The sequence below is a fragment of the Pholis gunnellus genome (assembly GCF_910591455.1).
Source record: "Pholis gunnellus genome assembly, chromosome: 3".
In the NCBI taxonomy this organism is placed as follows: Eukaryota; Metazoa; Chordata; class Actinopteri; order Perciformes; family Pholidae; genus Pholis; species Pholis gunnellus.
The window spans coordinates 18,856,434-18,869,640 of record NC_136529.1 but is presented as its reverse complement, the minus strand read 5'-3'; the positions used below and the strand labels follow the sequence as shown (position 1 = coordinate 18,869,640).

The following is a 13,207-nucleotide window of genomic DNA, read 5'->3' as shown; positions in this document are numbered from 1 at the left end:
GCTCCCCTTACCTATATCAACACTTACATGTAGGAATGACGACTTCAACCGAAGTCATTAGCATTAGTCATCCTGAACATGTCAAAACAGGATTTTATTTCAGTAAAACCTACAGTAAAAAAACATCGAAGTAGACAAGATTCACGAGATTCGCTACTACATATTTTTCTTATTTGTTACATGTCAGAGCAGAAAGAGCTGACCTGGCCCATGCTTGTCTAAGGCCATGTTTACCTTCAGAAACTCTTGTTGAATGATGTCAGGAAGGAGTAGGATCTTTGAAACACAACTGGTAGCAGTGTAACACAATTTATTAAGTTGTATCATTGGTCATGCTGAACAGTATTGCATAGCACCACGAGCGGGTAAAGATTTAGATGAAACTCAAGGGTTTTCTGAAGGAGATGGCTCTCCTTTTTAATAGGCTCTCCTGGAACTGGTTGATGAGACTGTGGACTTGGTAACAGTACCACCATAACCGCCAGACAAGCCGCTGCCACCGTAGCTGCTGCCGCTACTGAAGCTGTTGCTGCCACCGTAGCTGTTGCTGCCACCGTAGCCGAATCCACCGCCGGAGCTGGAGCTGGAGAATCCTGAAGCAAAACAAATATGTAAGTGTTATTTAATCAATCCATCTGTCAGTGAGGTCTGTTGACTCAGGTATCACTTATGATGATGATGTATGAAATCTGAAACTTACCACCACCTCCAGAGGTCTGCTGCACATGGATGGTGGCGGTTGAACCTCCGCTGTTCAGTCTAATGGTGGAATAGTGACAAGTTAGTGCTTAATTCAGAGTTAAATCTAATGCTGCAGCCATTGAAATACATTAAATATTCAAGTTCATCCCACCTGCTCTCCTCTCCTTCCAGCAGTTTCCTGTAGGTGGCAATTTCGATGTCCAGGGCCAGCTTGACGTTCATCAGCTCCTGGTACTCGCGTACCTGGCGGGCCATGTCCTGCTTGGCTCTCTGCAGAGCATCCTCCAGGTCCCTGATGCGGAGCTTGGCATCCTTCACTGCCAGCTCACCACGCTCCTCAGCCTCTGCGATCTGAGCCTCAAGATTAGCCCTCTGTGGAAAGGTATGTTGATGGATTAATGACTGCAAATCCACTGAAATAATGAAGAGTATAAATATTAGGGCATCATTCATGTGAAGGTCTTGAAATGTACCTGTCCCTTGACAGACTCAATTTCATTCTGAAGGCGGGAAATCATGCGGTTCAGCTCAGAAATCTCAGTCTTGGTTGAGCGCAGGTCGTCACCATACTGTCCAGCAGAGCTCTGCATCTCCTCATACTATTATGAAAAATAAGATAATAAGAAATCAAGAGCATGATCCACACAGTTGGAAGAAGTGTTGAAAGTGTTAAAAAACCGAAATGTTTCACTTCACACACCTTCTGTTTGTACCAGGTCTCTGCTTCAGTCTTGCTGCGGTTGGCAATGTCTTCATACTGAGCACGCACTTCAGCCACAATAGAGTCCATGTCCAGGTGACGGCTGTTGTCCATTTCCACGACGACGGAGGTGTCCTTGATCTGGCCCTGCAGTTCACGGAGCTCCTACAGAACCAATGGTTGTTGCACATCAGTTAACTCTTTGTCCTTTATAGCTAATTTACACGAGGAGTGGATGATAATCAGCTTGAACTGAAATGGTGATTATAGAATCATGAAGTATTAGACATTATAGATACATACAGCCTCATAGACGGCCCTGAGGAAGTTGATCTCATCCTGAAGAGCATCAGCTTTGGCCTCCAGCTCCACCTTGTTCATGTAGGCACCATCAACATCCTGGGAAGAAAATCAAATAGAAACATGAAGTTTAACAGCTGGCCAGATTGTCTTAGATGCCAGGATAAAAGAGAAGCACTTCTTAATGTTTTCACACCTTCTTAAGGAGCACAAACTCATTCTCTGCAGCTGCACGTTTGTTGATTTCATCTTCATACCTGTTCGGACAAAAGCCAAAGTGTTAGAACACCTGCTTCCTTCTGAACATCTGCTCACTATATCAAGGTATATATTATAACTAGTGACCATGTAATGCAAGCACTCACTTATTCTTGAAGTCCTCAACCAGGCCCTGCATGTTCCTCATCTCTCCCTCCAGCTTGACCTTCTCGTTGCCCAGCCCGTCGAGCTGTCTGCGCAGGTTGGCAATGTAAGCCTCGAACATGCCATCGATGTTGGAGCGGGTGGTGGTCTGGTCCTGTAGGAGGCTCCATTTGGTCTCCAGCATCTTGTTCTGCTGCTCCAGGAAACGAACCTGTGGAGACACAAAACCAAGGAAGATTGTCAGATGTTGTTTCACAAAGCATTTATCATGTATTAATTTGATTTGACTGCTGCTTGAATTGATTGATTCTCTCTGACGTTTCTGGGCTCAGTACTGATTTAAATAGTAATCAGTGCAAAAAGGTTGCGTCATTATGGTATTAGACTTTAACAGGCCTGAGTGCTTTGTTTCATGAGTTTCAACTAATAGTGTTCAGAGAGTCTCAGTCTTCATAAAGGACCTCCCCCTTTTTGGATTGCACACAAACATGAACACAGTTGTATCTTCGTTGCATAAAAGACAAATGAAAGTGGATTTACTGTTGTGCACTAAGCATTCTTGTTGCCCATAACAACCAGGTGAAAGGTGTAATATGCAAAGGAAAGACTTTGGACTCTGGGGGCATAGTGTAGATAGATCCCTATTGTTTCTCCCGCTTTGGTTACTGCATAATAAACCTCACCCATGTTTAGATAGAGGGCAGAAAGGCTGCCACTGGCTCAGAAAAGGACTTGAGGCTAACTGATTAAAAGTAGAATTAGGATGGAGTTGCCAGTGGGGTCACAATCCTTTGACAGACTTTGATATCTTTGTAAGCTTTCTAATCTCAGAGGCTGTAACTCATTGAGTGATTCAACATTACACAGATAAGATTCACAGCTTTCTTGCTTCATCAGCTTTGCATCTAGTGGGCAGATTGTCTTTAACTCAACAGTACTATCTACTAAAGTTTTGAAAGCTACTAGAAGTAAGTGGAGCCCAGGGAGGGTATACGGGTCGTCAGCACAAAAATAAGGAGGCCTAGAGTAAATTGTACATAAGAAAGTCACACAGAAGGCACAGGAACCAACCTTGTCGATGAAAGAGGCGAAGCGGTTGTTGAGGGTCTTGATCTGCTCTTTCTCCTGGGTGCGGACAACCTGGATGGATGGGTCAATATCCACATTCATTGGAGCCAGCAAGCTCTGGTTGACCTGGACAGCGGTGATCAGTGGAGGAATGCAGCCGCCTGCTTGGCTCGAAGAAAAGCCATAACTACCACCATAACCTCCACCATAACCACCACCACCACCACCACCACCGCCACCAAAACCACCACCACCACCCATTGAAGACATACCAAAACTAAGACCACCAGCCCCAGCTCCACCACCAACACCATAACTGGATCTTTGTACGGAGTAGCTGCTAGTTGGTGCAAGGGACCTCCTGGTGCTGCTGCCATAGCCAGAGACTGAGTATGCCTTCTTCATTATGTTTGCGGTGGTTGTCAACTAACTGAGAAGAGAAAAACAGAAGAGGAGCAGTCTTCAAAAGGAAAGCGAAGTCCCTCTGAGTGTCTGACTGTAGACACTGTCGGCTTTTATGACTGTGTGGAGCAAGGGGGAGGATCCTCTTCAGTCATTTCAAACTGGACTCTCATGTTGCTGTCCAGCCTCCCTTTCTACCTCAGGCTGCATGCCTCTAGAGCTGAATGACAGGAGTGGCCTGTAAAACAGGTAGGGAGGGATTGTCAGAAGATAAGACGTGTCACACCCTGCAGTTGGACAGGCTAAAGGGGAAGAGAGCGAGAGATAAAGAAGTTGAGTGAAAGTGTGAGTATGTAAGGAAAATAACGCCTTTTCAAGAATGTAACCCCATAGCCTGCTTACTGGTCACAGTGCAGTGAAATTAATATTGGAGGCTAGTAGGGAGGGGTTGGATGAGTAAAGGACAAAAAGGTAAAAATGTATTAAAAAAAAGAACATATTACAACATAAGACAACATTAACAACTTTCAAAAACAAAACTAGAAAGGTGCACTCAATAGAGTGCCGATCTCCTCCAAGTTTCTGCAATCAGTACTGCTGAATTTTGTGATTAAATAAATACAACTCACAATTGGTTAACCCCTTTTTTGAGTCTTTGTTTGAGAGGAATCTCAACATTCTTTATCATTAGGAAACAGGTAGTCACCAAAGACAAAACAGAATAAACCAGTTTATCAACTTACCTGACTGTTCAAGCTGAAGCTGTACGTCTAAAGTTTTGCTTAAACATTTTCACTACATTGTTTGTTCCTAAACATCCAACATATAGTTTTGTTTGTGGTCACACAATAAGCTAGCAGAGACAACAGGAATGCGGAGTCCATACAAGTTTTCTGGCAGCAACAGCAACAAAGAAGTACATACTTGACCAATGACAAAACTATTTAAACAATTTGGCCATAACAAAACTAACACATTCAACAGAAATAAACTATCCTGGGTTTATTCTGAAGCAAGCTTCTTTTCTGACAGCTGTATTCTCAGTCCTGTCAGTTTTCAGCTGCTCCTCAGCAAGGATTTGTTTCGCCGCCCTCTCAGTCTCCATGTTCAGCAGGTTTTCGAAGGAGTCGTCATTGTCTGCATGCCGCTTCTGGCGCTGTTGCTTTGACCCAAGCACTTCTTCCAATGTTGTAGTCGTACCGATGCTTGCACATGGCTCAGCCTCCCTATGATCAACCTCCACAGTTGTGAGGAGCACAAATGTGCCACTTAAGGAGAGGTCAAGAGGCTGGGACGTCTGATTGTTTGCCTCATTGATCTGTTCCCCAAGACAGGCCAAATCCCATGGAGTGCCTGGGAACTCTCTTGTCCAACAAAATTGAGGACTTCCTTTGAGAACTCACCCATCTTGAAGGGTTTGTTCTCATTTTTGAGGTTCCTCGTTTCCCCATGCTCCCTTGTATCCTTCAAGTTCTTGCACCAAAGTCGATTTATTTGTTCATTCTTAATTGGCCACTGCCAGTTGCTTCACTTTCTCTGTTATGTCAGCTCAAATGTTATTATTGACGTTGGCTGACAGGTTGCCCCAGCCAGGGCCACTAAAAGTTTCAAGCAATTGCTGATAATTAAGACGCACACCTCCCAGTTGTGTACACGTCTCAGCACTGCTGAAGTCCATAACCTTTCTATTTTGGGCCTCCTTGTTTTTTGCAGGTTGGTGAACAGTTTACCCTGCCATCACAGTTGAATTCAGGTGTGACAGTAGCCAAGACTGATTGTGAGTACCTTAAATTGGGTTCTCTAAGCAGGAATTGTTTTTTAAAAAGGCCTTGGTACACCGTATGTTACACCGAAGGAGAAGAAACAAGACAAAACAGCATGCTGAATGCCTACTTGAGCATTACTCCGATAGTATTTATGCACAATCAAAATTTGGGCAAGAGGGCATCGCTGTCATCTGCAATATTATTTTTCAACATTTGGAATGTGCCACTTTCAGGATCAATGTCAAGACTGTGGAGGAGTAGGTGCTGATTGCATTGCTTTGTGGATCGTTTTATGAAGTGATTGTGGATAGACTGTCAATGATTAAATCCACATTGGGCTGTGTATTGCATAAATAACACAGACTTAACGTGATAGCGGGTGAGTTTACGACTGAGGAAGAGGAATTTGTTCTCATTGGGCAGGATGTCCAACACCATTGGCACCATCTATTGAACACATACAGGCACCTGATGCAAGAGAATGAGAGAAAATGTGAATAGAAAGGGCCACCACAGCATCAATCTACAGCTTGTCATGTATCCCCTTCTTCTGCTCCTCCAGTTGTGCTGCAAAGCACAAAGTTACAGATGTCACTGTGCTCAGTTACAGATAAATATTGATTACTGCCTCTTATTCTGTAACATGGGCATCTTTGTTGACCAGATCGGTACAAGCGTCAGTACTGACAGTAATGCTGGTGCAAAACCCAGGACAACAGGTCGACATGCCTTGTAGATCGTGATTATAGGTTGGAGTTTGAAACTGCTGGTTTGTCAGCGAGGATTGATGCTGGATTTGTAACAACAGGAGTTCAATCAGGAGAGACAAGTCAGATAAAGAAAAGATAATTGGTTATTATTAACATAAGTGATGATAAAGTCTTGACAGAGTCTTTGGTGCTTGGACTCAACAGGGAGATTTGCCCTGAGCAGCACCAAGATAAATCCCCCTGTGGAGTCCAGACACTGGTGGTGGTGGGTGATGAGGCTGATAGAATGATGAGTTGATGAAGCAGATGATGCTGATGAATCTGCAAAGACTGGGCGGCGATGGAGAGGTGGGGAGGGGCGCGTAACAGCAGCCAGCTTGAACGTACTGAAGGTAGACAATCATATTTAAAAGAGACAGCAGCAGGATGATAGGCTAATGATTTAATTGTTTCGTTATGCTATTGGATAGAGGAGACCAGCTGATCAGAACAGCTGGTATCATGATTGACAGCCCTGAGCAATGACAGCAAGGAAATTATGACTGAGCATGCATGAGGAGTGATTGGCAGATGTATGAGAAATAAACTACAAGCCTAAGCATGCAAAAGTATAGTTTTCCGAAACTGAATTTATGCTATAACTTCATTAATCTCTCTCCGGGAGAAAAGATGCACTACCCATAATTGCTCTAATGGTGATGTAACTGGTATTGTGGAAACATGAATGGTTACAACTTCAGAATGTGGTATGTGTCTTGTAATAATATCATGACTCAACTTTGGGACCAAGTTCAACAATTAAATAAACGATCACTGCCAGCACTCGTAGCCTTAGGCGAAGATGAAGAAAGGATTGTGTTTGGTAGACTGCCAATACAAACTTTGAGTGCCCAGGGCAAATTTTTAAATACACCATTGAGTGAGCAGAAAATGATGAAGTTCTATAAACAAAGTCAATTTTTTTTTACCGTAGACGTGATACAGGTCTAAGCACAAAAGCATACATTATGCTTTTTATAAACACTATCTCTGATCTTATTAAGCATATTAGGGGGCTTTTAGTTTGAAAGAATAAGCGTCATTGTTAATTGGGTTTCTTTCTCTATATTGTGAGCGGAGCAGTGTGGACTAGTGCTTACTCTGTGTGTCCTCCTGGCTGTGTTTGTCCACCTGTGCATGGGCAGTATCCTGTCTGCTTGCAGCAACAGTACGCACTTGGCTTGTCTCTGAATGTGAAGCAGGTAGGGCTACGAATTATCTTTAAGCTTAACCACGTTGATATCTGTTTGACAGTCAAATGAGTTTCTGACTGACTCAGGAAGTTGCTCTCAGTTTGTTGTAGTCATGATGAAGATTGTACGTCCTCAGCCCATGTCCCTCCCTCTTCCCAGTCACTTTGCATGTCAGCCATGTGATTAGAGATCCAGTCAAAACTCACCTGCCCAACAGGGTGTGAAAGATTTCCACAACAATTTTTTACTATTTTATATCACCATATGGTACACATTTTCAGCCAACTGAGAAAGCGGTTGTTGTGTGGCAAAAGCCTCATTCAGCATTTCCCTGCTATCATACTTACTTCTCTTGTGCTCCTCTTCTATAAGTGTCCTGTGCTCATCAGCTGTTTTGCATACAGTACATTTAGGATAGAGAATGACATCTCTCAATGGCTGTTCTGAGAGTTTAAAGAGCTGTCAACATTTGCTGTTTGAACTGCAAAAGCTCTTAAGAACAACAATGAATATACTGTCAAAGTTTATTTTTCCATTTTTTGTGTGATCTCTGAGTAATCTAGTAGTGAGTAAGGTGTTGTGGATACAAGACCTTTATCATGTTAACTGGAGAGTTGTCATGCTGTACATGCATATCAGGTGGAAAACAGTTGAGTAGTAGAAAACTGGGACCGCCCTCACGTGAAATCTCAGAATGAAAATTACATAAAAACTTTTTATTGTAAGTAAAAAAATCCTATGCTTTCTCTTTCATTTATCACAACAATATTGAGACTTAGACGCAATCATTTAAATTGTCAGATTTATTTTATTTTCATTCATTTGATGTAATTTGCTGCAACATTCATCAGTCATGTTGGTAGGAAGGCTGAAACAAAATAAATCTGGTTTCTACATAGTTTTATCTTGAAGGAAGGGAAATGCAAAACTCAACATGGAAGCATTTGACAAAACAGTAAGAGGAACAAGCCAGTAGCCAATCAGTTCAAAGTGAAACTGTTAACATATAAAGTCACACCATTATTATTTTTTATATTTCTCTGGTGATCGGATCTGGTCAGTGACTTGCTCCCCTTACCTATATCAGCACTCAAATGTAGGAATGACGACTTCAACTGAAATTTGGTTAGTCATCCTGAACATGTCACTACAGGATTTTATTTCAGAGGAGTTCATCAGTGCACTACAGTAATAAAAACATCTGAGATTGAGTACATATTTTCAAATGTCTCTTGCTTAGTTTTAACACTTCATCAAAACCTTTGTGTTTTTTTTCTTATTTGTTACATGTCAGTGAAGAAAGAACTGACCTGGCCCATGTTTGTCTAAGGCCATGTTTACCTTCAGAAACTCTTGTTGAATGATGTTAAACAGAACAGAGTAAGAAAGCCACCAAGGATCTTTGAAACACAACTTGTAGCAGTGTAACACAATTTATTAAGCTGTACTGTTGATCATGCTTAACAGTATTGCATAGCACCATGAGCCTGTACAGATTTAAATCAAACTCAAGGGTTTCTGAGGGGGAAGAGGGATGGCTCTCCTTTTTAATAGGCTCTCCTGGAACTGGTTGATGAGACTGAGGACTTGGTAACAGTATTACTACCATAACCGCCACCGTAGCCGCTGCTTCCACCGAAGTTGCTGCCACCGCCGTAGTTGCTGCTGCCACCGCCGTAGTTGCCGCTGCCACCGCTGTAGCCGAATCCACTGTTGGAGCTGGACAATCCTGAAGCAAAAAAAATATGCAAGTGTTATTATTCAACCATCCATCTGTCAGTGAGGTCTGTTGACTCAGGTATCACTTATGATTATGATGATGTACGAAATCTGAAACTTACCACCACCTCCAGAGGTCTGCTGCACATGGATGGTGGCGGTTGAACCTCCGCTGTTCAGTCTAATGGTGGAATAGTGACAAGTTAGCGCTTAATTCAGAGTTAAATCTAATGCTGCAGCCATTGAAATACATTAAATATTCAAGTTCATCCCACCTGTCCTCCTCTCCTTCCAGCAGTTTCCTGTAGGTGGCAATTTCGATGTCCAAGGCCAGCTTGACGTTCATCAGCTCCTGGTACTCGCGTACCTGGCGGGCCATGTCCTGCTTGGCTCTCTGCAGAGCATCCTCCAGGTCCCTGATGCGGAGCTTGGCATCCTTCACTGCCAGCTCACCACGCTCCTCAGCCTCTGCGATCTGAGCCTCAAGGTTGGCCCTCTGTGGAAAAGTATATTGATGGTTTAATAACTGCAAATCTACTAAAATAATGAAGTGTATAAATATTAAGGCATCATTCATGTGAAGGTCTTAAAATGTACCTGTCCCTTGACAGACTCAATTTCATTCTGAAGGCGGGAAATCATGCGGTTCAGCTCAGAAATCTCAGTCTTGGTTGAGCGCAGGTCGTCACCATACTGTCCAGCAGAGCTCTGCATCTCCTCATACTATTATGAAAAATAAGTTGCATCAAGAGCATGATCCACACAGTTGGAAGTGTTGAAAGTGTTAAAAGAACAAAATGTTTCACTTCACACACCTTCTGTTTGTACCAGGTCTCTGCTTCATTCTTGCTGCGGTTGGCAATGTCTTCATACTGAGCACGCACTTCAGCCACAATAGAGTCCATGTCCAGGTTACGGCTGTTGTCCATTTCCACGACGACGGAGGTGTCCTTGATCTGGCCCTGCAGTTCACGGAGCTCCTACAGAACCAATGGTTGTTGCACATCAGTTAACTCTTTGTCCTTTATAGCTGATTTACACGAGGAGTGGATGATAATCAGCTTGAACTGAAATGGTGATTATAGAATCATGAAGTATTAGACATTATAGATACATACAGCCTCATAGACGGCCCTGAGGAAGTTGATCTCATCCTGAAGAGCATCAGCTTTGGCCTCCAGCTCCACCTTGTTCATGTAGGCACCATCAACATCCTGGGAAGAAAATCATACAGAAACATGAAGTTTAACAGCTGGCCAGATTTTCTTAAACCCCAGGATTACAGAAAAGTATTTCATGGCCATCTTGATGTTTTCGCACCTTCTTAAGGAGCACAAACTCATTCTCTGCAGCTGCACGTTTGTTGATTTCATCTTCATACCTGTTCGGACAAAAGCAAACGTTTTTGTACATCTGCTCCCTTCTGAACATCTGATCACTATATCAAGGTATATATTATGACTAGTGACCATGTAATGCAAGCACTCACTTATTCTTGAAGTCCTCAACCAGGCCCTGCATGTTCCTCAGCTCTCCCTCCAGCTTGACCTTCTCATTGCCCAGCCCGTCGAGCTGTCTGCGCAGGTTGGCAATGTAAGCCTCGAACATGCCATCGATGTTGGAGCGGGTGGTGGTCTGGTCCTGCAGGAGGCTCCATTTGGTCTCCAGCATCTTGTTCTGCTGCTCCAGGAAACGAACCTGTGGAGACACAAAACCAAGGAAGATTGTCAGATGTTGTTTCAAAATGATGAATTGTTTTTGAGCTTTATATAGATATTTCTTTTTTTAAAGTGTAGGATCAGAGCAGTTGGGCCACAAAGGGTGTGCAATTGTGGTCTCACCTTTATCTACATGGCTCCGTTGATAGCTACATATCCAAATTGCCACACCCATTTCACAACAACTGTAACTCATGATGGCATATCTTTGCTTGCTTGTTCAAGCTATTTTAATACTAAAAGGTGTAAAAGGGAAAACCTTTCTTTCTTCAAACTAAATATATATAGTATGTTCAATCAAGATGCTTCCTATGTGTGTTTCACCTATCGTAACTCTTCCTTGCCCATGACTCATCTATGCTCTGTTGGGCAATGGAGGCCGCACAGTCACTCTTGCCAAAAGAAAAAAACTAGGCGTGGCAGATAAAGAAGACAAAGCAGAGCAGTGTTGTAGAATGAGTGTTTTGTTACGCAGGTTTTTGTCAGAGTGCCAACTTATAGCGTTCAGAGAGTCTGACTCTTCATAAAGGACCTGTCCTTATATAGCTTGCACACAACCATTAACACAGTCGTGTGATCGTTGCGTAAAAGACAATTAAATGATGATTTACTGTTGTGCACTAAGCATTCCTGTTGCCGATAACAACCAGGTGATAGGTGCACTGTGCAAAGGAAAGACTTTGGACTCTGTGGGCATAGCGTAAATAGATCCCTATTTCTTTCTGCCAGTCTCCCAGTTAAGGCACTGCAATATAATCCACACCCATGTTTAGATAGTGGGGAGAAAGGCTGCCACTGGCTCAGAAAAGGGCTACAGGCTAACTGTTACCGTAGGTAGATTTTGTAGATGGAGTTGCCAGTGGGGTCACAATCAGTGACAGATTCAACATTACACAGATGATATTCCCAGCTGTCTTGCTTTATCAGATTTGCAACTAGTGGGCAGATTGTCTTTAACTAAACAGTGCTACAAAATACAATTCCATTTTGACAGCTGCTAGCAGTAAGTGTAGCCCAGGGAGGGCATACAGGACGTCAGCACTAAGATAATGAGGCCTACACTAAATTGTACGTAAGAAAGTCACACAGAAGGCACAGGAACCAACCTTGTCGATGAAGGAGGCGAAGCGGTTGTTGAGGGTCTTGATCTGCTCTTTCTCCTGGGTGCGGACAACCTGGATGGATGGGTCAATATCCACGTTCATTGGAGCCAGCAAGCTGTGGTTGACTTGGACAGCGGTGATCGGTGGAGGAATGCAGCCGCCTCCTTGGCCCGAAGAAAAGCCATAACTACCACCATAACCGCCACCATAACCACCACCACCACTGCTTCCAAAACCACCACTGCCACCAAAACCACCACCACCACCCATTGAAGACATCAAAGAACCAGCTCTAGCTCCACCACCACCACCACCACTGCTATAGCTGGATCTTTGTACGGAGTAGGTAGTTGGTGCAAGGGACCTCCTGGTACTGCTGCCATAGCCAGAGACTGAGTATGCCTTCTTCATTATGTTTGCGGTGGTTGTCAACTCTCTGAGAAGAGAAAAACAGAAGAGGAGCAGTCTTCAAAAGGAGAGCCAAGTCCCTCTGAGTGTCTGACTGTAGACACTGTCGGCTTTTATGACTGTGTGGAAAAAGGGGGAGGATCATTTCAACCTGGACTCTCATGTTGCTGTCCAGCCTCCCTTTCTACCTCAGGCTACACGCCTATAGCACAGAATGACAGGAGTGGCCTGTAAAACAGGTAGGGAGGGATTGTTAGAAGATAAGACGTGTCACACCCTGCACTTGGACAGGCTAAAGGAGAAGAGAGCGAGAGGTAAAAAAGTGGAGTGAAAGTATGATTATAAGGAAAAAACGCCTTTTCAAGAGTATAACCCCAGTAGCCTACTGGTCACAGTGCAGTGGAATTAATATTGGAGACTTGTAGGGAGGGGTTAGATGAGCAAAGGACAAAAAGGTAAAAACGTATTCAAAACAAGCACAACAACATAAGCCAGCATTAGTACCTTTCAAAAACCAAACAAAGGTCTTATTCAGAGAACTCAAAGGAGTACTGAATTAGCAGCCAAATTGAAAGAAATGAGATACAATTTACATTTAGTATTTTTCCATTTAAACAGTACAAAAAAAGGCAGAGTAACATCTCACAGCAGTATGTGACAGCCACAGGGCCTCTGCCAGGACTTGTGTGTGTAGTGTTGCTGTGCTGTGTGTCTGTCTTTTAGTGTTCCTGGTTCCTGGTTGGTTGGAGCTTGAGGTCATCAAGGGATTGCAGTCAGCTGGGCACTATACTTCCAGTCTATAAGACCCGCCCCATCCTGTTGGAATGTGGGCTTCTTTTCCCCTGGCACACCTTGTGCTATGTGGGACATTTTAGTTTAGTGTATACTTTAGTTTAACATTACCTCCGTTGACTTGGCAGTATGTTTTCCTGCCAGCATCAGAATTCTCATTTTGGTTTATATTTTGGTAAACTAATTTCAATCTTTCTTGAATAAAAATCTTTTTTTAGTTAATC

General features: G+C 43.3%; 1 protein-coding gene across 1 annotated transcript; it reads right to left on the bottom strand.

Moving 5' to 3' along the window:
- Positions 1-293: 293 nt before the first annotated feature.
- On the bottom strand, positions 294-12,301 carry LOC306715866 (uncharacterized protein). The gene is given in 19 exon segments (XM_079186344.1): positions 294-593; positions 701-759; positions 854-1,074; positions 1,176-1,303; positions 1,306-1,567; positions 1,706-1,801; positions 1,899-1,959; positions 2,068-2,276; positions 3,137-3,559; positions 5,671-5,748; positions 8,794-8,972; positions 9,085-9,143; positions 9,238-9,458; positions 9,560-9,685; positions 9,778-9,942; positions 10,081-10,176; positions 10,283-10,343; positions 10,452-10,660; positions 11,787-12,301. Coding segments are annotated over 19 exon segments (3,237 nt in total). The 5' UTR covers positions 12,195-12,301; the 3' UTR covers positions 294-417.
- Between the last annotated feature and the right edge of the window lie 906 nt (positions 12,302-13,207).